Source organism: Eutrigla gurnardus (genome assembly GCF_963514095.1).
Source record: "Eutrigla gurnardus genome assembly, chromosome: 19".
Lineage (NCBI taxonomy): Eukaryota > Metazoa > Chordata > Actinopteri > Perciformes > Triglidae > Eutrigla > Eutrigla gurnardus.
Genome location: NC_139930.1, coordinates 20,531,265 through 20,554,561, shown reverse-complemented (window position 1 = coordinate 20,554,561; position 23,297 = coordinate 20,531,265). Strand labels below are relative to the sequence as shown.

Here is a 23,297-nt window from a genome sequence, read left to right as displayed (position 1 = left end):
GTTCCGACATCACAATTCTGCAGAGGCATATTCTCCAAATTCCCAACATCCACATCTGTTTCCATAGCTTCAGGTTCAGTAGTTGAGTTCAGGTGCAATGGCTGAAGACATCTTCTTTTGGGGGGAGGTCTAGCTGTTGTTACCTAAAGGGATAAAAAGAAGAGAGATGTGCATTAGTTAAACATGACAATCAAGCATATTTAAATCAACGAAATGCAATGCAATAATATGGCTATCCAAGAGACCTACTTACATGACATTCATAACCCATGATCAACACAGGATAGGGGTTTTCTCTTGTGGGTCGTCCGTCAGGAAAATGTATCCCACAAACCTTAGAGTGATGAAGATAAATACATAATGAGCAATGCATTGGTTGTAAAAGTACTTCTCAAATAAGTGTGAACAAGACAGCACTTTAAATACTATAGCACTCTGCACTTTCTCTTATTTAACGTCAAACATTGACGTTAAAAAGCTTCAGCTTTGTTTTCGCCTGTGGCTATCGATATTGCTAGCAAACTTAGCTAGCGCTGTTTCACTGTATGTTACACCCACTGCATGCAACCTGTGGCATTAACAGATTGGACAGTCAGAGCCAAACTTACCCAAGTGTTCTTGTTTGGCTGGAAGCCATCTCGGTTAATGTATTTCATCCACTTTTGACGCACATCTTGGTCCTCCGCTCGACCAGGAATTCGATGCAATCCATAAGGCCGTATACATGGGCAGTCAACGTGGAGCAAAGGTTTGTGAATTTCACAAGCGGCTTTAAGCCAAGCCTGTATTTTCACACTGTTGTTAAAACAGCCGACCACACAACATGTTCTTCCCGGCATAATTGGACAGCTTATGCACTAAAAAACCCGAAAGAAAAAGGAGAAACTTATCGCATCAGCAACAACCGCCTACGGGGACCAACACCTACTTCCTTAGCAAAACACGGCAAGTCACGTGATTCCAGCAACTCAGCAATGGCGGCGCTACTTTACTTCCTGTTTCGCCGGATTAGTGTATAACCGGGCGTGGAGAGTTTGTGTGCTGTCATGTGACTGCCTGGCAGCGTTTGATTGGTGAAACGGAGTCACGTGAGAGTCTTGAAAGAAGACTCAGACAGAAATAAACAGATGGCACAGTGTGACGTTAACCTCACCATGGAGCCTAATACACCACCCAGCTGCAACAATAACCTGATGAACAAACATGTTAAACATCATTTAACTTCATTATGATAATAATGTCAGTTAGAACCTGAGGGGATGAACAGTTGTTTGTAATTGTTTCATCACTAATTTCTGATTCCTCTTCAGACTCAGTGGCTGTAACCTCTCAGAGAGAAGCTGTGAAGGTCTGTCCTCAGTTCTCAGCTCCCAGTCCTCCAGTCTAAGAGACCTGGACCTGAGTAACAACGACCTGCAGGATTCAGGAGTGAAGCTGCTGTCTGCTGGCCTGGAGAGTCCACACTGTCGACTGGAAACTCTCAGGTCAGATTCAACTACTTTGAGAAGTTTACCTATGAAGCTTTCAATGATGCGTTTACATGCACCAAATATTCAGTTATTTATATTCATGTATTCCTAAAAAGACACGTTTGCTACTAATCTGTTAACATGGCTGATGAAATACTGTTTCTGCTGCTAACGACTTGCCAGCAAAAGAACAAAACAAAACTTTTATCAAAACCAAACCTCTTGTTTATCTTTTCCCTGCCGTTCCATGTTTTAATAGTTTTATAAATCCACCTGGCGTTTATAAATGCTGTTGCAAACGTCAGTCTACGTTTGTGAACGTCACTCCATGAACATGTGAGCCTGAACTACAACACCAGACTGTCTCTGCTGTCAAGGTGGACCCAGTTTGAACCACTTTCTATACAGTTGAGTTTATTGAGTTTATATGAAATGAACTAATATTGTTGTCACGGTGGCTGAAGCAGCAGGGAGGACCCACATGCAGACTCAAAGCTATGCAGATGCAATGAAGACATATTATTCATGAAAACACCCCCTAGTGGCCAGCAGAGAGAATGCAGCTTTAAGGACCTTCAGGCTTGACTTCACTTTTCTGAACCAGAGGTTGATGCCTGATTGGAATATCAACTCTGACAACTGAACATGAACCAACCAGACATTTTGATGCTGCTGACAGTTTTAATTCAAAGTTTAAAGCTTCTAACTCGTCTGCACGGCGGAGACAAAACACCATTTTAACACCAACATGTGCACACATTTATGATGACGTTACAATGCATTTTAAACCCGAAATCAATTGACTCTACATTCGCGATCGCGAGATGGGCATACGCTCCACTTTTGGAAAAGTGTGAAAGCCGGTCCATGTGACTCTACACTATGTTAATTAAGCGCTGTTGTTAGCAGGCTCCATGAGCTGGACACCGACTCACGGAGCGGCTCCCGGTCGGTCAGAGTGCAGCCGACCCCGGCACACCGAGGATCAACAGCTGAGGGGCGGCGGCGAAAAGGCGGAGGCTCCGATTCTCCCCGTCGGTTTTGAACCGCTTTTATGTCCGCGTCATAACGCTTTTGGTGCGAGTTTAAAACAGTAGGTTTATTTCAAAACGCGAGCGTCAGACGCTGTCAGAGCGTTTATGAACAGTGTTTTAGAGCTCCCCTAAATGTCTCAGGTAGGCTTTCAGGTAATTTCGCAGCGCCTTCCGGGTCATTAAAAAAGACGTACAGCAAATCTGGAATGAAAAATGGCCCTGTTATTTCATCCCCGAATCCCATTCATGAACACAATATCTAATATCAGTTAACGAGTCGTTTTCTGTTTCTCGTTTTCCGTTTTTTAAACGAATAACGGGATAAGAGTCATTTTCCGTTTTTCGTTCTTTTATTTTGAAGCGAAAAACATCACATCCTGCTGTGTAATGAGCTGCATTGAACACAAGAAGATCTATCGAGAACAAAAATGTCCTTTTATTTTGGCGAAAAGTAATGCAAAAGTAATGTAAAAGTAGTGTAATGCCTTACAATTCAAAGACAGTAATATTGTAATGTAACTAATTACTTTGAAATGACAGTAACAAGTAATAAATAATGCATTACGCTTTTGAAGTAACTTGCCCAACACTGCCTATAGCAAGGGTCACTAAGAGGTGGAGCTTGGCCCAGATCCAGACCCAGACCCCGTCCTATCAGGACCCAGACCCATAACTGATAGATCATTGAGAATTATTAAATGATGACGGAGCGTTTCCATTTTACTGCTGCAGCGTTAGCATCACTACACTGGTTCAGATGGTTGGAGGTTAAATCATCTCACTGGTTGCTACTCACAAACACTAAATTACCCAGTAATGCAACGGGGTGAAACGTTAACTCTGAACTTAATCAAATCTGTGCAAACTGGAGTTTCTGTGAGTGACGTTTCTATGGTGACAACTGACGAGACTCACTGACAGCTGACAGATGGATCAGAGAGTGGAGGTGATAAAGGTCAGTCAGGTCGGTGAGATCTAGAGTCGATAGATAAGTTCACACGGCTGCTCTCAAAGAGGAACGCTGACAGTGAGAACAGAGCTTTGAATCAAGACACTCTTTTCTTCCAACTGGCAGTTGAACACCTGAATGCCTCATATGTTCTGAGACTCTTAAGAAGCACATTTTCAAAGCTGTGTTTTGTATTTTACTGTTATTATCAGAGTACTTGTTATTCATAATTCCTCCAGTTCAATATGAAAACTATAAACATTGTTGAAATGTTATTGAATTACAGCCTTTTTTCTTTGCTAGATGGTTTAAAATCAATACCAGATCTTTGTTGGCACACCAGGTCTGAAGACAGACCACATAGACTGTTTCAACTGTTGTTTCTTCTCTTTTCTAACGCTTCAATTTCTCTCTCAATCATTTCAGCTCGTCTCTTGTCTTTCTTTTAACGTCCTCCTCTGTCCATCTCTGTCCATCACTCAGCCACGCTTATCCCACCCAGTACAACATCAACACAGCAAAAGACAAATATCACCTTTTCTCATTTTAAAAAGTGGACAAATGGACATAAGTCTATGTAAAGTCCCCAGAAGTGACAGTAGTGTGTGTGTCTTCAGTCTGTCAGGTTGTCTGATCACAGAGGACGGCTGTTCTTCTCTGGCCTCAGCTCTGGACTCCAACCCCTCCTATCTGAGACAGCTGGACCTGAGCTACAATCATCCAGGAGACTCAGGAGTCAAGCTGCTGTCTGCTGGACTGGAGGGTCCACACTGGAGACTGGACACTCAGGTGAGGACAGATGGACAGACTTCAGACTGGACACTCTCATGTGAGGACAGATGGACAGACTTCAGACTGGACACTCTCAGGTGAGGACAGATGGACAGACTTCAGGCTGGACACTCTCAGGTGAGGACAGATGGACAGACATCAGACTGGACACTCTCAGGTGAGGACAGATGGACAGACATCAGACTGGACACTCTCAGGTGAGGACAGATGGACAGACATCAGACTGGACACTCAGGTGAGGACAGACTTCAGACTGGACACTCAGGTGAGGACAGATGGACAGACATCAGACTGGACACTCTCAGGTGAGGACAGATGGACAGACATCAGACTGGACACTCTCAGGTGAGGACAGATGGACAGACTTCAGACTGGACACTCTCAGGTGAGGACAGATGGACAGACATCAGACTGGACACTCTCAGGTGAGGACAGATGGACAGACATCAGACTGGAGACTCAGGTGAGGACAGATGGACAGACATCAGACTGGACACTCAGGTGAGGACAGATGGACAGACATCAGACTGGAGACTCAGGTGAGGACAGATGGACAGACATCAGACTGGACTCTCTCAGGTGAGGACAGATGGACATACATCAGACTGGAGACTCAGGTGAGGACAGATGGACAGACATCAGACTGGACACTCAGGTGAGGACAGATGGACAGACTTCAGACTGGACACTCTCAGGTGAGGACAGATGGACAGACATCAGACTGGACACTCTCAGGTGAGGACAGATGGACAGACTTCAGACTGGACACTCTCAGGTGAGGACAGATGGACAGACATCAGACTGGACACTCAGGTGAGGACAGATGGACAGACTTCAGACTGGACACTCTCAGGTGAGGACAGATGGACAGACATCAGACTGGACACTCTCAGGTGAGGACAGATGGACAGACATCAGACTGGAGACTCAGGTGAGGACAGATGGACAGACATCAGACTGGACACTCTCAGGTGAGGACAGATTGACAGACATCAGACTGGACACTCTCAGGTGAGGACAGATGGACAGACTTCAGACTGGACACTCTCAGGTGAGGACAGATGGACAGACTTCAGCCTGGACACTCAGGTGAGGACAGATGGACAGACTTCAGACTGGACACTCTCAGGTGAGGACAGATGGACAGACATCAGACTGGACACTCTCAGGTGAGGACAGATGGACAGACATCAGACTGGAGACTCAGGTGAGGACAGATGGACAGACATCAGACTGGACACTCTCAGGTGAGGACAGACATCAGACTGGACACTCAGGTGAGGACAGATTCACTGACATTAGACGGTAAAAGTCGGGGGGATTTCAAAAAGTGGGCGGTATATTGTGACTCCTCCATAAATGATTGCACATACACTTGCATATTTATGCACATTTGTCTCTGAATGACAAGGATTTAGAATTAAAAAACGTTAAAAGAGTTCTATCTATAACCGGGCGTGGAGAGTTTGTGTGCTGTCATGTGACTGCCTGGCTGCGTTTGATTGGTGAAACGGAGTCACGTGAGAGTCTTGAAAGAAGACTCAGACAGAAATAAACAGATGGCACAGTGTGACGTTAACCTCACCATGGAGCCTAATACACCACCCAGCTGCATCAATAACCTGATGAACAAACATGTTAAACATCATTTAACTTCATTATGATAATAATGTCAGTTAGAACCTGAGGTGATGAACAGTTGTTTGTAATTGTTTCATCACTAATTTCTGATTCCTCTTCAGACTCAGTGGCTGTAAGCTCTCAGAGAGAAGCTGTGAAGGTCTGTCCTCAGTTCTCAGCTCCCAGTCCTCCAGTCTAAGAGACCTGGACCTGAGTACCAACGACCTGCAGGATTCAGTAGTGAAGCTGCTGTCTGCTGGCCTGGAGAGTCCACACAGTCGACTGGAAACTCTCAGGTCAGATTCAACTACTTTGAGAAGTTTACCTATGAAGCTTTCAATGATGCGTTTACATGCACCAAATATTCAGTTATTTATATTCACGTATTCCTAAAAAGACACGTTTGCTACTAATCTGTTAACACGGCTGATGAAATACTGTTTCTGCTGCTAACGACTTGCCAGCAAAAGAACAAAACAAAACTTTTATCAAAACCAAACCTCTTGTTTATCTTTTCCCTGCCGTTCGATGTTTTAATAGTTTTATAAATCCACCTGGCGTTTATAAATGCTGTTGCAAACGTCAGTCTACGTTTGTGAACGTCACTCCATGAACATGTGAGCCTGAACTACAACACCAGACTGTCTCTGCTGTCAAGGTGGAGCCAGTTTGAACCACTTTCTATACAGTTGAGTTTATGAGTTTTATATGAAATGAACTAATATTCTTGTCACGGTGGCTGAAGCAGCAGGGAGGACCCACATGCAGACTCAAAGCTATGCAGATGCAATGAAGACATATTATTCATGAAAACACCCCCTAGTGGCCAGCAGAGAGAATGCAGCTTTAAGGACCTTCAGGCTTGACTTCACTTTTCTGAACCAGAGGTTGAAGCCTGATTGGAATATCAACTCTGACAACTGAACATGAACCAACCAGACATTTTGATGCTGCTGACAGTTTTAATTCAAAGTTTAAAGCTTCTAACTCGTCTGCACGGCGGAGACAAAACACCATTTTAACACCAACATGTGCACACATTTATGATGACGTTACAATGCATTTTAAACCCGAAATCAATTGACTCTACATTCGCGATCGCGAGATGGGCATACGCTCCACTTTTGGAAAAGTGTGAAAGCCGGTCCGTGTGACTCTACACTATGTTAATTAAGCGCTGTTGTTAGCAGGCTCCATGAGCTGGACACCGACTCACGGAGCGGCTCCCGGTCGGTCAGAGCGCAGCCGACCCGGCACACCGAGGATCAACAGCTGAGGGGCGGCGGCGAAAAGGCGGAGGCTCCGATTCTCCCCGTCGGTTTTGAACCGCTTTTATGTCCGCGTCATAACGCTTTTGGTGCGAGTTTAAAACAGTAGGTTTATTTCAAAACGCGAGCGTCAGACGCTGTCAGAGCGTTAATGAACAGTGTTTTAGAGCTCCCCTAAATGTCTCAGGTAGGCTTTCAGGTAATTTCACAGCGCCTTCCGGGTCATTAAAAAAGACGTACAGCAAATATGGAATGAAAAATGGCCCTGTTATTTCATCCCCGAATCCCATTCATGAACACAATATCAAATATCAGTTAACGAGTCGTTTTCCGTCTCTCGTTTTCCGTTTTTTAAACGAATAACGGGATAAGAGTCATTTTCCGTTTTTCGTTCTTTTATTTTGAAGCGAAAAACATCACATCCTGCTGTGTAATGAGCTGCATTGAACACAAGAAGATCTATCGAGAACAAAAATGTCCTTTTATTTTGGCGAAAAGTAATGCAAAAGTAATGTAAAAGTAGTGTAATGCCTTACAATTCAAAGACAGTAATATTGTAATGTAACTAATTACTTTGAAATGACAGTAACAAGTAATAAATAATGCATTACGCTTTTGAAGTAACTTGCCCAACACTGCCTATAGCAAGGGTCACTAAGAGGTGGAGCTTGGCCCAGATCCAGACCCAGACCCCGTCCTATCAGGACCCAGACCCATAACTGATAGATCATTGAGAATTATTAAATGATGACGGAGCGTTTCCATTTTACTGCTGCAGCGTTAGCATCACTACACTGGTTCAGATGGTTGGAGGTTAAATCACCTCACTGGTTGCTACTCACAAACACTAAATTACCCAGTAATGCAACGGGGTGAAACATTAACTCTGAACTTAATCAAATCTGTGCAAACTGGAGTTTCTGTGAGTGACGTTTCTATGGTGACAACTGAGGAGACTCACTGACAGCTGACAGATGGATCAGAGAGTGGAGGTGATAAACGTCAGTCAGGTCGGTGAGATCTAGAGTCGATAGATAAGTTCACACGGCTGCTCTCAAAGAGGAACGCTGACAGTGAGAACAGAGCTTTGAATCAAGACAGACTCTTTTCTTCCAACTGGCAGTTGAACACCTGAATGCCTCATATGTTCTGAGACTCTTAAGAAGCACATTTTCAAAGCTGTGTTTTGTATTTTACTGTTATTATCAGAGTACTTGTTCTTCATAATTCCTCCAGTTCAATATGAAAACTATAAACATTGTTGAAATGTTATTGAATTACAGCCTTTTTTCTTTGCTAGATGGTTTAAAATCAATACCAGATCTTTGTTGGCACACCAGGTCTGAAGACAGACCACATAGACTGTTTCAACTGTTGTTTCTTCTCTTTTCTAACGCTTCAATTTCTCTCTCAATCATTTCAGCTCGTCTCTATTCTTTCTTTTAACGTCCTCCTCTGTCCATCTCTGTCCATCACTCAGCCACGCTTATCCCACCCAGTACAACATCAACACAACAAAAGACAAATATCACTTTTTCTCATTTTAAAAAGTGGACAAATGGACATAAGTCTATGTAAAGTCCCCAGGAGTGACAGAAGTGTGTGTGTCTTCAGTCTGTCAGGTTGTCTGATCACAGAGGACGGCTGTTCTTCTCTGGCCTCAGCTCTGGACTCCAACCCCTCCTATCTGAGACAGCTGGACCTGAGCTACAATCATCCAGGAGACTCAGGAGTCAAGCTGCTGTCTGCTGGACTGGAGGGTCCACACTGGAGACTGGACACTCTCAGGTGAGGACAGATGGACAGACATCAGACTGGACACTCTCAGGTGAGGACAGATGGACAGACATCAGACTGGACACTCTCAGGTGAGGACAGATGGACAGACATCAGACTGGACTCTCTCAGGTGAGGACAGATGGACAGACATCAGACTGGACACTCAGGTGAGGACAGATGGACAACAGCTCCAGACTGTGTCTCCGTCTCTGACTGAGGAACTGGGGTTCATGTTTAATGGTGGACCTGATTGAGGTCTTTGAATGTCTTCCTGCAGGGTGGACCATGGGGGACAGCAGAGACTGAGACCTGGTCTGAGGAAGTGTGAGTATGTTTTCAGTAACTCAGCTGCTCCAGATTTGAACGTGTTCATGACTGAAATCCGATGATCACGTTTCTATCAGGATGTAGCGTTTGTTTCTTCGTGGCTGTAAAGATGTCGTGTTGTGTTCACACCAAACGCCACATTTTCACACTCAATTACACACAAAGTCAACGCAGAGACACAAACGGACGCCAATTCCTGCCGGACGGCAACAGAGACAAACACGCAACATTCACGTAGTCGGGTTTATGTTTAAATATTTCAACTGAAGAGATAAATTCCTCTGTGTCTCTAAAGCGTCTCAGCGTTGAGATCGTCCTCCTGTCGTCCTGACGTCCCTGAATCCTAAATGGAGGAACCAGATGTTGTCTCCTGGGTCTGTGGTCCCCCAGAGGTCTAGATAGTAGCTCACATTAGTCCAGAGACCAGACCAGACTATGTGGAGGAACCAGAGACTGTCTGTGGTCCCCCAGAGGTCTAGATAGTAGCTCACATTAGTCCAGAGACCAGACCACAGGTTGGTCTGGTGTCCATCTTCAGTAATTTAAGGCCAAACTGTGATATTTTTAGGACCAACGATGTAATTTTGTCGCGTTTTTGTTTTGTCTGTTGATCGTCAGTGATCCAGAACAGACAGGTTGCGTTCTCACTAATCCAACTTTCCTAACGGCTCTACATATATTACACTAATTATACACATATATATGTGTGAAATATATATTTCTTTGTTTATTGTTAATAAACCCCTTATGAACATACTGCTGTGTTTATTAATGTTGTATAAGAATGAATGATATCAACCTCTTCTCTGTGAAGAATTCACAAATCCTTCAACTGTTTGTACTCATATTCTAATAGTTATTAATTATTGGCATTTGAGTACAAACTCCTTTATATTGAGACTGAGTATTGATATGAATAATTATCTATTAATAACTGAATCTGCTCCTGCTAGTTCCCCAACACTGTGTTTTTCTCTGCGATCCAACAAAACACACCACTACACACCGGTGTCTATTTATCAATGAAATGGGTGACGTGACCCATCACCATCAAGTTACCGCCCCCTTGTGATGTCATATACTAATACCCAAAGTATATTTATTAAGCTTTCAAAACACACACCAAAAAACACCCAACTGTCTCCAACAATAACCTTTAGCTGCATTGTGTTTGTTCTCTCCATCAGATGTCTGTGAACTGGAACTGGACACAAACACAGTCAACAGAAACCTCAAACTGGACGACACCAACAGGGAGGTGACACGTGTGTCAGACGACCAGTCATATCCAGATCATCCAGACAGATTTGTCTCATGGCCTCAGCTGCTGTGTAGAGACGGTCTGACTGGTCGCTGTTACTGGGAGGTCAAGTGGAGAGGAAGGGTTTATATATCAGTGAGTTACAGAGGAATCAAGAGGAGAGGAGACGACACTGGGTTTGGATGGAATGATCAGTCCTGGAGTCTGTATTGTTCTGCTGGTCGTTACTCTGTCTGGCACAAAACAAAACAAACACTCATCTCCTCCTCCTCCTCCTCTGGTGTGGTAGCAGTGTACTTGGACTGTCCTGCTGGCACCTTGACCTTCTACAGCGTCTCCTCTGACAAACTGATCCACCTCCACACCATCAACACCACATTCACTGAACCTCTTTATCCTGGGTTTGCAGTCTGGGATGGATCAGTGTCTCTGTGTCTCTGAAACTGTTCACAACAAACACAAAGCGGTGCGATTACATTCAGAGTCAATGCAAAGATGTGAATGAAAACATTGCAGTTTGTAATCAGTCAGGTTCATTCCTCCTTGTACTTGTTGTAAATGTATTAATGTTTGTGTAAATGTACTTAAATGAATGGAGTATATCGGGATGGCTTTGTCTTTAGACTGAACCTTGTCGTGTTGAGGAACATGCATTAGTGACTGGAGCAACTAGTTGCTGTCCAGTGAAAACCATCAACATGAAACACAGAGCACACACAGGTTAGAATAGACAACATAATGTATTTAACATATTACAAATAAAAAAACATATTAAACTGTTTCTTCATTGTTGGAGAAAATGCTCCTGCTAAATCCACTAAGGAATTATAAACTATGATGATGCTGCAGCTGTGATTTTCCATTCATCAACGCTTTATAACGCTTGCTCTTGGGTGATGTTGAGAGATACACAGACCAGCTGACGAAGACGGCTGCATGATGCATGTGAACGTGTATAAATGTTGACTTTGCTGCAGTGAACCTCCGTTGAATTGAATCCGGCGTCACCAACAGGCTTGGAAGAAGAGAAGCGTCCGCTGGCTGCATCTCGGCTCTGGGCAACTCCGACACTGCGGACCCAAATAAAGGTCGGAGGCTTTTTGCCACTATTTTATCGTCAGCTTCACCTCGGCCTAGACGCAGTGAGTAACGCATAATATTCTCCAAACGGAAATTGATTAAGATCAAGATGAGAGAATGTGTGGATTCAAATCAAACGACTGAAATAAGAAAAAGACAAAAGCTCTGTGTAATAAGGAAGTTACATGAGAACATGTTCAAATAAAATAATAATACAAAGAATGTGAGTTAAAAGTAGATCCTGAGGGTAAAGTTAGGGCCGTTGATGAGACTCAGACCAGAGTGTCCCAAAACCAAGACTGCAAACTGTCCATAAATGCAACTTGTGGTCCTTCATGAATGCAACTCCTTCACTTATAATAGACACATTTATCAACACAATTCCAATTACTATATGTCTGCATGAAAGTGATTGTTAAATATGCATATGGTTTGTTTTCATGAACGGCCGAGGTGTGTGGCACTTTAACTCCTTTTGTATAGGAAGGTCTGTTGTATCCTAAAGGAGATGTGAAAGGATCATTGGAGCTCCTTTCCTTTCGTAAAGGAAGGTCCGTTGTATCCTAAAGGAGATCTGAAAGGATCATTGGAGCTCCTTTCCTTTGGTAATGGAAGGTCCGTTGTATCCTAAAGGAGCTCTGAAAGGATCATTGGAGCTCCTTTCCTTTGCATTTAGAGAATCTGAACGGCTCTTATCATGGCGGCCACTTGTTTACTTCCGGGTCACGTCTTCAGTTAGGAACCTTCCTCAGAGAAAAAGGCCAAATCCAAACGTCGCCCCTCACAGACTCACGGACTTTGATGTGCGTTCCCGTTGAGTCCCTGACGGTCACATCGTGCACGAGGACTCGCTCGTGGACATTTTGAGCCCTTTATGCCCACTTACGTAAATCAGCATCGATGCTGACTTTGCCGGAGGGAATTACCCACAGTTCATAGCGTTGCAACGTGAAACACGGGGTTACCAGGGAAAGCCCGGAGGACTTAAAAAAAAAAGGTAAACAAAGAGGACGCCACATGTGTGGAATATTACATTTAAGCAGAAACTTTAACATTAAAGATTTAAAATGGAACATAAAACACTTGAAATCATAGGCATGTCATCCTACACACCTGGTTTAATCATCAAGCAGTTATTTTAATTTAGCTTATTGAAGTAAACACATTATTTGAGTTACGTCTGGTCTGGGATGATAAGAGTCTGGAAGACGTTCAGATCAGGCTGTAAAACGTGAAATAAAACCCAACACTTTTAGATAATATATTTTGTGTCATCAAAGTAAAGTGACAATCCGAGTGCTGTCCCATTTGTATTTCTACCATTTCAAGTCCTCACAGCCTCTCACACTCAACCGTTTACCAGGTGACGTCAGGTAAGTCCCTGAGGGTTCAGGACTTAGACCTTAGGGGGACATTCGGATTTGGCCAAAGACTCCCACAATGTGTTAACGTGGTTGTGTTTTTGTTAATGTGGTTGTGTTTTTGTCATGGATGTACTATGATTGAAGGAGGTATGGACCCAAATGCAGTTAAAATGCTTATTTAAATGATAAGTCCAAAAACTCAGGGAGGCCACAGGGGCAAAAACACTATCAAAAAAACAAAGATCCAATCCAAAGTGGACAAAACTCAAACAATAATCCAGACAAAGACCAGGACACAGGCAGGACAGATCAGGTGGTGGACACACATCCGGGATAAAACAGACGACCAAGCCAAGATTGAAAGGAAACACAGACTAAATACATAAGGGTGGATTAGGTTCAACGACAGACAGGTGTGGAAACACAAGGGCAGGCTATGGTGATTGGGGAGAACGAGAGGCAAGGCTGACGAGACAATGAGACACAGCTGGGAGACAGAAAAGGAGGGAAACCAAGACAGGAAGCAAAGCACATGACAACACAAGACAGAAGGACTACAAAATAAAACAGGAAACCAAAACAACAAAACCCAGTCATCAGTAAGCTGTCAGCCTGCAGCCAGACATGCTAACATGCATGAACACACTCCACTCCCTGGAAATGAACACACTGGAATGTAAACGTATCACTTTTATCAGGCATGTTTTAAAGTAGTTGGACTGACTCTGATCAGCATCAACTGTAGGAGGAGTGTTTTAGAAACACATCTTTAGTCAAATAATATACGTAAATCCACACATGCATTAGTTAATGAGAAGAAAACCTGCCATCCTCATCCTCTTCAGGCACACAGCACAGTTCCTCCCATGTTTCCCAGAGACAAACCTAGATATAGACAGTGATGGGAATAACGGCATTATAAGTAGCGGCGTTAGTAACGCCGTTACTTTTTTCAGTAACGAGTAATCTCATTGCAGCTGGGATCGGCTCCAGCCCCCCCCCCCCGTGACCCTAAATACAGGATAAGCGGTAGACAATGGATGGATGGATGGAGTAATCTCATTGATAACTCATCTCATTATTATAACGCCGTTATCGTTACTGCCAAAAAATGTGTCGCGTTACTTCATTGAAGGCAGAAAAAAACTAATGTTAGCTATAGTACACAGAGACATGTCGAGCACTAGGACCAGGCGGAAAACGGCCGCTCAAGCTGAAGCCTGTGTGATTGGCCGTCCCCGCCGTCACGCCTTCTTGCTTGCACACCGGTCTGCTAGTCTGCGGTCAGGAGTCCTACAGGAGTCCGCTACTGGAAGTTGGGAGTTTGTTCTGCCTGGTTGACGTCAGCTAGAAGGATGTTAATATCAGAGGTTTCATTTACATTTACGTTTGAATCGGTGTCCGTGTGCGTATGTGCGCGCGTGCGTATTTGTGTTTGGTAATTAGATGCAGCCAGGATGTCTAAAAAAAGAAAAGTGGACATAAGAGACTTCTTTAGAAGTCAAAGTGTAAGTTACTCAAAGAAATGCGTTACACCCATCCTGCAACACCTTCACTGGCTCCCAATAAAGCAGCATATCCACTTCAAGATCCTCCTCATCATTTACAAAGCTCTCAATAATCTGATCAATAAAATGTATTATTATTATTGTTGTTATTATTACTATTGGATTAGAATTGGGTGAAAATGTTTTGCTACATGCTTTTCCAAAAGATATATTGTGTTATTTTTATCAATCTACTATAAGCATAGTAATTATAAGATCTCCACTAAAATGGTTTAGATTTGTGCACTGTGGATTTCTGTTTGTAATGTATTGAGGATCCATTTCATTATAATACTCAGATTTATCATAAATAATTGAACACGCACATGTATTTTAAGTTCCGTCAAAGAGGGATGGAGATGGGGTCATCGGCCATCTTGATTTTGCTGCCACCTTAGTGAACCTTCACCTGCTGTCTGACTGATGGAAGCTGCAGTTAAACACATACTAACTACATTTGAACAATAACATTCTGCATGAATCACAAAACACAGTGATGTGATGAGCATCTATTCTAGAAGTGAAATCTGTGAAGGTGTCCAGTCTCTCTCTTGATCTCCACATAAACCAACAACCAGAGACAACAAGTCTATCATCAGCAAATCAAGATGGCCAATCAACGCCACTCTTCTTTCCTGTTTCCTGCCTCAGGGTTCAATGATTTACGTCTGGAGGGAACGTTTTGCGACGCAGAAATCACTGTTGAAGACGTGGAATTTCAAATCCACAAGATCTTCCTCTGTCGATGCAGCCTCTACTTCCAGTGAGTACATTATCTGATATTAGGGGGGAAACTTGTGAATTTATATCCTTCAAATGAGCAGAAAGTAACAGCAAATTGATTGATTAGCGATGTGAAGTCTGAGAGAACAGCCACAACACGTAACAAGCTCATAGAGCATCTGTGATTTAAACAAAAACAAGAGGACATTAAACACCTGATAGACGGCTACGAGAATATTTGTAACATATTTGAAAGGATCATTCAGAATTCAACCAGTGGTGTAGTTTCCCTGTCTGTCTATAGTTTTTATAAATATAATGACTTGACTGGATATATCATCTCAAATGAGGTTTCTTGTTTCCATTCATCTCATATCAACTTCCAACATGTGAAGTTTGTACATCGATTGTAGACTCAGCTCAAGTTGGATTTATGATGTTTGCCAAACGTGTTATTGTTTTGTTGTTTTTTAAAAATGTGAAGTAGAATTTGAGCTGCTGGTCTCTCAGTTCCATACTACTGTACTTTAAAGCAGATTTTAGAATGGAGTTCATTCAGAAAAGTTACACATCTGTTACAAAATGCATATAATTCACTATTTCCATTCCAGATGTCATTTATTCAACAGGTTTCATGTGTGTCATTCAGCGTGTTGGGTTTGTCAGTGTTGTGGTTTAAAGTAAACTGGGAGGATCCTTGATATCAGTCATATTACACTCTGCTGCTGTTTTGAAAAGCGCCCCACTATATTTTTATCCTAGTTATTAGTGTGAAGCAAAGAAGGAACAGCTGACGTCAGTTTCTCATCCTCTTCTTTGTGTTTTCATCCTGACCCACAGAGCTCTCTTCCAACGCTGGTCTTCTTCAGACAAGAAGGTCTTCAACATCCCCGGCCTGACTCCTGACATGATGCAGCTCCTCATCGACTTTGCATACACCGGCTCCGTTTCAGTGACGGAGGACAACGTTCAGGAGCTGCTTCTAGCAGCCGATCAGTTTAATGTGATGGGCGTCGTTCAAAAGTGCTGCGACTTCCTGGAGAGCCAGCTCTGCCCAGAGAACTGCATCGGCATCTTCCAGTTCACCACCGTCTGCTTCTGCCCCGAACTGCACCGCCAGGCCTACAGCTTCATCGTCGACCACTTTGAGGCGCTCGTTTTCAATGAAGAGTTCCCGCAGCTCTCTGTGCAGCAACTCAGTGCCATCCTGAACAGAGACGACCTCAGAGTGAGAGACGAGAGGACTGTGTATGAGGCCGTCCTCCGCTGGATCGCCAGCTCACTGCAGGAAAGGAGAGACCACATCGCTGTGCTCTTATCTAAGGTAGGATGACTTCCTGTCACGTGATTTCTTCTCCATGGTTTCATCCTGACTGAACAGTAGTCTGTAGGGCCACCTCTAGAGTGAGATCATTTGTCCTGCCCTGAAATGTTGCTTTCATGCTCCATATTGCTCTCACTGTCAACAAATACCATGAAGAGACCAAAACCGACACTAAACTAATCCTGCTGTCAAGTCTGTGGATCCAAAACAGAATACAGCTTATAATGATGACATTTTGAATAGATTTGGTTCAGTAGGATAAAAGGACCGGCCTAAAGTACTGCCGTCCATGAACTTCTATCCAAACATTCTGTCCTGTTTTCTCTGTAGGTGCGGCTGGCCTCCATGGGTACAGAGTACATGAGGATCAGTGTGATGTCTAATAAGCTGGTCAGTAACAACGCAGACTGCCAGCGCATGGTCAGGGAAGCCATAGAAGTCATGCAAAACCAGCCTGATGTCTACCACCATCTCGCCCGTCCTCGCCTTCCAAACGCCGTCCTGCTGGCCATCGGAGGCTGGAGTGGCGGCGATCCGACTGACAGCATCAAGGCCTACAACGTCCACACCAACGACTGGATCAGCTTGACCCAGCATCTGGAGCGTCCTCGTGCCTAACATGGCACCGCCTTCCTCAACGGGAGCGTCTACTGCGTTGGGGGCTTCGACAGGTTGGAGTGTTTCAACAGCGTGTGCAGGTTCGACCTCGGCTCAAAAACCTGGCATGAGGTGTCGCCCATGTTTTTCCACCGCTGCTATGTGAGCGTCACTACACTCAACGGGTGCATCTATACCATGGGAGGGTACGACGGGCATCAACGACTCTCCACTGCAGAGCGCTTTAACCCCGAGACAAACCAGTGGAGTCTCATTTCATCCATGCAGGAGGTTAGAAGTGACGCCAGCTCCACGACGCTCCACAACAAGGTGGGTCTCATAATTCTCACATTATCTCACAATTGTGTAGCGATATTTCAGATGATTTATTACCAGTAGAAGCCAAGAAAAGTGTTAATTCTTAAATAATTTCATTGTTAAATCCTATTAAAGTCCTTTCCTGTTTTTTCCAGGTTTACGTTTGCGGCGGTTTAAATGGGAACGAGTGCCTGCAGACGGCTGAGTGTTACAACCCAGAGACCGACCAGTGAACGACCATCGGCCTCATGACCTGCGCCCGCAGTGGGCTCGGCGTCATTACTTATGCAGACCGCCTCTATGCTGTAAGTCCAGGAAACACTGCTGACCCTCACAGAGATTCAGAGAAACTGGTTCAATCTCCGTTTGACCTTTTCATTTCCTCTTCCTCCCAAAGGTCGGCGGCTTTGATGGCGCCAGCCGGCTCCGCAGCGCGGAGGTCTACGACCCTCGGAGCAACACCTGGAACCAAGTGTCCCACATGTTGACCCCTCGCAGCAACTTCGGCATCGAAGTCATCGATGACCGGATCTTCGTTGCCGGGGGCTTCAACGGCATCACCACCTCCACCAACGTGGAGTGTTACAACGTGACCACTGGTGAGTGGTCCGAGGTCTCTGACATGGGGATCGGCCGCAGTGCTCTGAGCTGCTGTGTGGTGTCCGGACTCCCCAACATGGCCCAGTATCTGGTCCCACGTGATGTTCTGCCTCTTTTAGATTTGGATAGTGTTCCTGTGGAGTCTGAGGAGGCAGGACGTTCTGTCTAACACCATCCACCCTGTTTATTAATGTTTTTTTTTTTAAATGTAAATAATAAATAATAAACGTCTTTCTGCATCAAACAGCTACTGACAGATTGTGTGAACTTTTAGTTTTATATCATGTGAAGGGGAATTTTATAAGGTAGTCAAACTAAAAAATTAAACTGTTGGCTGTTATCTGCTAAATGTGTATTCCAGCATATCTAAGAGTGTGATATACTTCTATGGTATTTGGCATTTTGATATTTAAAAAGCCACCAAGGTTTACATTTTTGGCTTTTTCAAAGACCAATAGAGTGATGAGTTCAAAGGTCAATATAAACATGGCAGTACCTTAACTCCTCTTCTGAGCCACTCAATTCAGCAGTTGTAGTAAAATCATACTTCTCGCATTCATTCTTGTCATCTGAAAGTACATAAAGCAAAAGTAAAATGCATACAAATGAGTAAGTCTTAATATACAACAGGTTTGGCTATGATATAATACATGTGTAACCAGCATGAAAAATCAGGTTACTAAACCTATATTTGTCATTTAGACAGTTCTACTAAACCCCCAGTAGATGGCAGTATTCCCCTGCTAGTGTTTGTATCCGGCGTGAACCTAGGTCAGGTATCGCGTGAAGTCTGCACCTGAGAGCAGACGCCATTTTCTCTCAAGGCATAAACCAGACCGAGGGAGTCGGTAGCTAAAACAAAGAAAACACGACGCAAAGAGTAGCAGAAAGCTGCGGATAACGGCAGAGACGTCTGCAGGCAGACCCGATAAGCCGTGAGCCGACGAGGAAAAACCCCCTTTGCGAAGTAAAATGCATGAGACTCCGGTGAGTTAGCACACAGTTAGCTTCTAGTTCGGTAGCCGTTCAGATGGAAAAAAATTTATTGTGCTATTAACTTGGGTTATGATGGTCTATGTTGCTTAAAATATGCCATATGATGCCTTCCAATGTTTTTCTGTTACTTTGTGCAATTTCTACCGTAGTTTATCGTTTGTAAAAAGATCGCTAGCTTGAAATGCTAAAGCTACCAGCAACCGCGACATGCTAACTGCTAGGTTGGGATGCTATTTTGTCCATTGTTTTATGCTTGGTAATGCTAGTCGCCATGCTAATCGCTAAGCTAAGGCTAATTTTCCATGCGGTTTACATTGAGAAGATGCAGTTTAATCAATTTTTTATGCCATTCGAACTGTTTATTTGTGTTATTAGTAGGGCTGCCCCCAAATAGTCGACCAAGCACTGGTCGACCAAAAAATCATTAGCCGACCAAAATTTCATTAGTCGATTGGTCGCAGGAAAAAAAAAAAAAAACATTTGGAGCCGTGTCTTTTCAAAATTAAGTGAAAATCTAAATCTATGTGACTGGCGGCTGGCCTAAAAGGCTGGAGGGCTTTTAATTTGTAGGAAGTCGTGACACTCGCTCACTGTCGGTGTTTTTTTTTTTCAACACGGCAGGTCCCTTCGACATCGCGGTTAGACAGTTAACAATTAATAGCCAATCATGTCGGGAAAGACGTCTAAAATATGGGATCACTTCGAAAAGAACAAGGATGACCCCAAGAAGGTCACATGCAAACTTTGCAAGAAAAACTTTGCCTATCACTCGTCCACGACGAACATGACCTACCACCTGAAACATGTAAGTAGCCTAAGGCTAGCCTAGCTACCTGTCCATGGCGGCCGAAGTTTGAAAGCAGATAAATAAATAAATAAAAATTATTACTGTTATACGGAAGCTAAATTATCCAGCTCACCGTGTTTTACTTATTGTAAATCTCTCTACTAACAGGCGCATCCACTTTACTGCGGAAAAGACACCGCGCCATCCACCTCCACGGCATCCTCCACTGCATCCATGACGCAGCAAAAGCTAATTCTGAAACCCCCTCTTTCCGACAAAAGGAAAAGAGACATCACTGACAAAATAGCCGACTTTATTGCATTGGACATGAGACCTGTTAACATTATCAGTGGTGATGGATTCAAACAACTGGTTGAATTCCTGGAGCCAGGATACAGTCTCCCTAAACGGGACACTGTAATGCACGCGATTACAAGCAAATACAACACTACAAGAGAAACACTTCTGGACAAGATTAAAAGCTGTACAGCACTCAGCTTCACAACGGATATATGGACATCTAACCAGATGGACAGTTACATGACAGTCACAGCACATTTCATTTCCGATGACTGGCGACTGCACTCATTCGTGCTGGAAACAAAAGTGTTGGAGGTGAGCCACACAGCTGCTAACATAGCAGAGCGACTCAGTGACGTACTGGCGGACTTTAACATCCCTGCAGAAAAAAGGGCCGCTATTGTACACGACAATGCCGCGAACATGGTGTTGTGCGCGGATCAGCTGTCTTATAACCCGTCCTGGGGTAATGTCCAGGGAGTTCGTTGTGCAGGGCACACTTTGCAGCTGTGCATCAATGCGGCTCTTAAAAAAGACCCGATCTGCCGAGTCACTGCAGCTGCCAGACGTCTCGTTGGACATTTTAAAAAAAGTGCCAAGGCTACAGCAGCTCTGACCGACAAACAAAAACAACAGCAAGTTGTGGAACATAAACTCATTCAGGACGTCTCCACGCGATGGAACTCAACTCACTACATGCTGGAGCGTCTCCTGGAACAGAGGTGGCCGGTCACAGCTGTGCTTTCCGACCCTGTTACCACCAACAGATCTGACCGCGATCTGGATCTCACCACAGCCCATTGGAGGATAGCGGAGGACATCGTCTCGGTGCTGAAGCCGATGGTCACGCTCACCGAGTTGCTTTCGCAGGATGTTAATGCATCTCTCTCTGCCACGCTGCCCATGATCATAAACATGAAAAGACGCCACCTGTTGCTGCGCGATGATGACAGCGCGGCTGTGACCGCAATGAAGAAAACGCTTACTGAAGAAATTGACAAGAGATGGGGGCTCAAAGGGAATTTCGAGACCAGCATATACATCCAAGCTTCTGTCTTGGATCCACGGTTTAAAAGCCTGTCATTCCTTGAGGTGGAGAAACGGGACGAGGCATACACAACGGTGTTGGACTTGGCTGAGAGTTTAGCTCCAGCAGAAGAACCTGCTCAGGAAGAGCACAGTGGGGATGACAGCGAACCCGGCCCTGCACCAAAAAAGAAGCGGGAAAAGCAGGAGGAAATATCCATGCTGATGAATACAGATGAAGAGCAGCCGACAGAAGAACAGAACAGTGAGATGAAACGATACTTGGAGGACAAAACAAAAGTGGAATCAGGACCGCTCCCATGGTGGCAAAAAAACGAGGACCGCTACCCGAAGCTGGCCAGAGCAGCTAAGCGTGTCCACTCCATCCCATCCACGTCCACACCTTCGGAGCGCATCTTCTCCAAGGCCGGCTTCATTGTGAGCAAGACGCGGAGCTCACTTCTCCCCGACAATGTGGACAAACTTGTGTTCCTTTCTCATAATATGAGGAAACTGAGAGCCGAGGGGATATAACTGTGAGTTAATTGCTTGTGCAAAACGAAATGTGTGATTTACATCATTTGTGCTGGCTACTGACTTAAGGAAAATGTAGAAAGTTGTTTGGGCTACTTTTCCGTTTATTTGCACTGAGTGTTTCAGTTTGCTTAATACATATTTATTCCGTTTATTCACGATGTTTGCCTATTTTATATTCATTGAGTTTTTATTTCATGTAAGCTTAGGCTATACCTCACCGTTGGTCTGTGTATTTGCACTAATTATCCTAAGTGTTTTCGTTTTGCCGAATGGTTATTTATTCATTTTTATTTGAATTCTTGTTATATTTATCTTTCGAATCTGACAGCCTATATATTTTTTTCGTTATCTAGATTTTGAAAAGAAACGAAAATATTGTTTAATTTAGTTTTCAAGGCTGTATTATTTGTTGTTACATCAACGATGTGTGTGTGTGTGTGTGTGTGTGACGTGTTTAAATAAATATTCAGAATGTTCCGACAGTCCCCTTGCTGATTTTTTCTGACACATTAATAATTAGAATCTGAAATAATCTGCCAGTGTCATTAACAGGCGGCAGATTTAAAGCGCGCAGCTGTGTGCACTTGTAAAATTAATGGTTATTTATTTATTCAGTCGCTCAGGCTAATTTGGGGAGGAAAAAAAAAAAATATATATATATATATGCGTCGATTAGTCGACTAATCGCTCTAAATGATGACCAGTGGTCGACCAAGAAAATCCTTGGTCGGGGGCAGCCCTAGTTATTAGCCACTGCAAATGGTAACAGCACCATTCTGGTGTGGTATATTTCATTTATTGATGAAGAAAAATGCACTTTTGTGTATAAAAACTGTAATTAATTTTATGTTCAAGAGTTAAATATTAAAAAGGTGAATTAAAATAGTTAAAAACTGATGATAAAGGATAAATAGAGGTTTAAAAAGATGCATAAACTGTGTTTGTTAAAAATATCATTGTTAACATGATAATTCATGAATAATTGATTTCATTTATGGTCAAAACTAATTGTTTTAAGTCATAATAATTAATTTAATGTGTTCTAATGTATTTCCTAAATTTTGGTGAACCTAGAAAACGATGAGATCTCCTAAGAAATATAGACAGAATCAGATGAAGTTTCTTATACCTATGCACTTTCTGTGTAGGTTGTTTTTTTTTCTTTGCTAGTCTGAACTGAGAAACAAGCTGTCTCAATTCAGGGGCTGCAGCCTTCGGAGGGTGCATTTGAAGGCCGATTACGTCACAGCGCTGCGCGAAGGCTGTCCCAATTCGTCCAAATTCGAAGGCTCCTCCAAATGCAGCCTCCAAATGCGTCCTCCTTTCCCCTGCATTCGGAGGATGCACCGCTACCATCCTTCGCGGCCTCCCATATCCCAAGATGCTTTGCGGCCCGCTGTTCACAACAACAATGGCGGCGACTAATAGCAGCAGCTCTGGTACCGGCGGCAGCGGCAGCAGTGCCGAATACACATTTAAATGTAAGTAACGAGTTTTTGCTTAACGCCAGAAGTTCGAGGGGCCTTATAACATATTTGACTGTTAAAATACGTGAAGTTAATTATGCTAATACGTAGCCACCGGACTGTAGGGCCAGCT

The 23,297-nt window shown here is 43.7% G+C and overlaps 2 protein-coding genes and 1 pseudogene across 3 annotated transcripts in view; all 3 read left to right on the top strand.

Annotated features, from left to right (window-relative positions):
* LOC311030186 (uncharacterized protein) overlaps nucleotides 1-23,297 on the top strand; it is a 426,559-nt gene that overhangs the window by 376,608 nt on the left and 26,654 nt on the right. Inside the window, exon 18 of the mRNA XM_084035816.1 lies at nucleotides 1,311-1,484. Within this exon, the coding sequence (XP_083891942.1) occupies nucleotides 1,311-1,484 (174 nt within the window). The remainder of the gene's footprint in view (nucleotides 1-1,310; nucleotides 1,485-23,297) is intronic.
* On the top strand, nucleotides 8,691-11,573 carry LOC311030219 (stonustoxin subunit alpha-like; the record flags this gene model as incomplete). Its single annotated transcript, XM_084035856.1, has 3 exons — nucleotides 8,691-8,920; nucleotides 9,189-9,235; nucleotides 10,426-11,573. 3 exons carry the CDS (start codon nucleotides 8,691-8,693, stop codon nucleotides 10,938-10,940), a joined length of 792 nt encoding a protein of 263 aa, XP_083891982.1. The 3' UTR covers nucleotides 10,941-11,573.
* LOC311030181 (kelch-like protein 10) lies at nucleotides 15,099-18,225 on the top strand (annotated as a pseudogene). The gene is made up of 5 exons: nucleotides 15,099-15,253; nucleotides 16,054-16,537; nucleotides 16,868-17,464; nucleotides 17,608-17,757; nucleotides 17,850-18,225. The product of its transcript is annotated as a kelch-like protein 10 (transcript).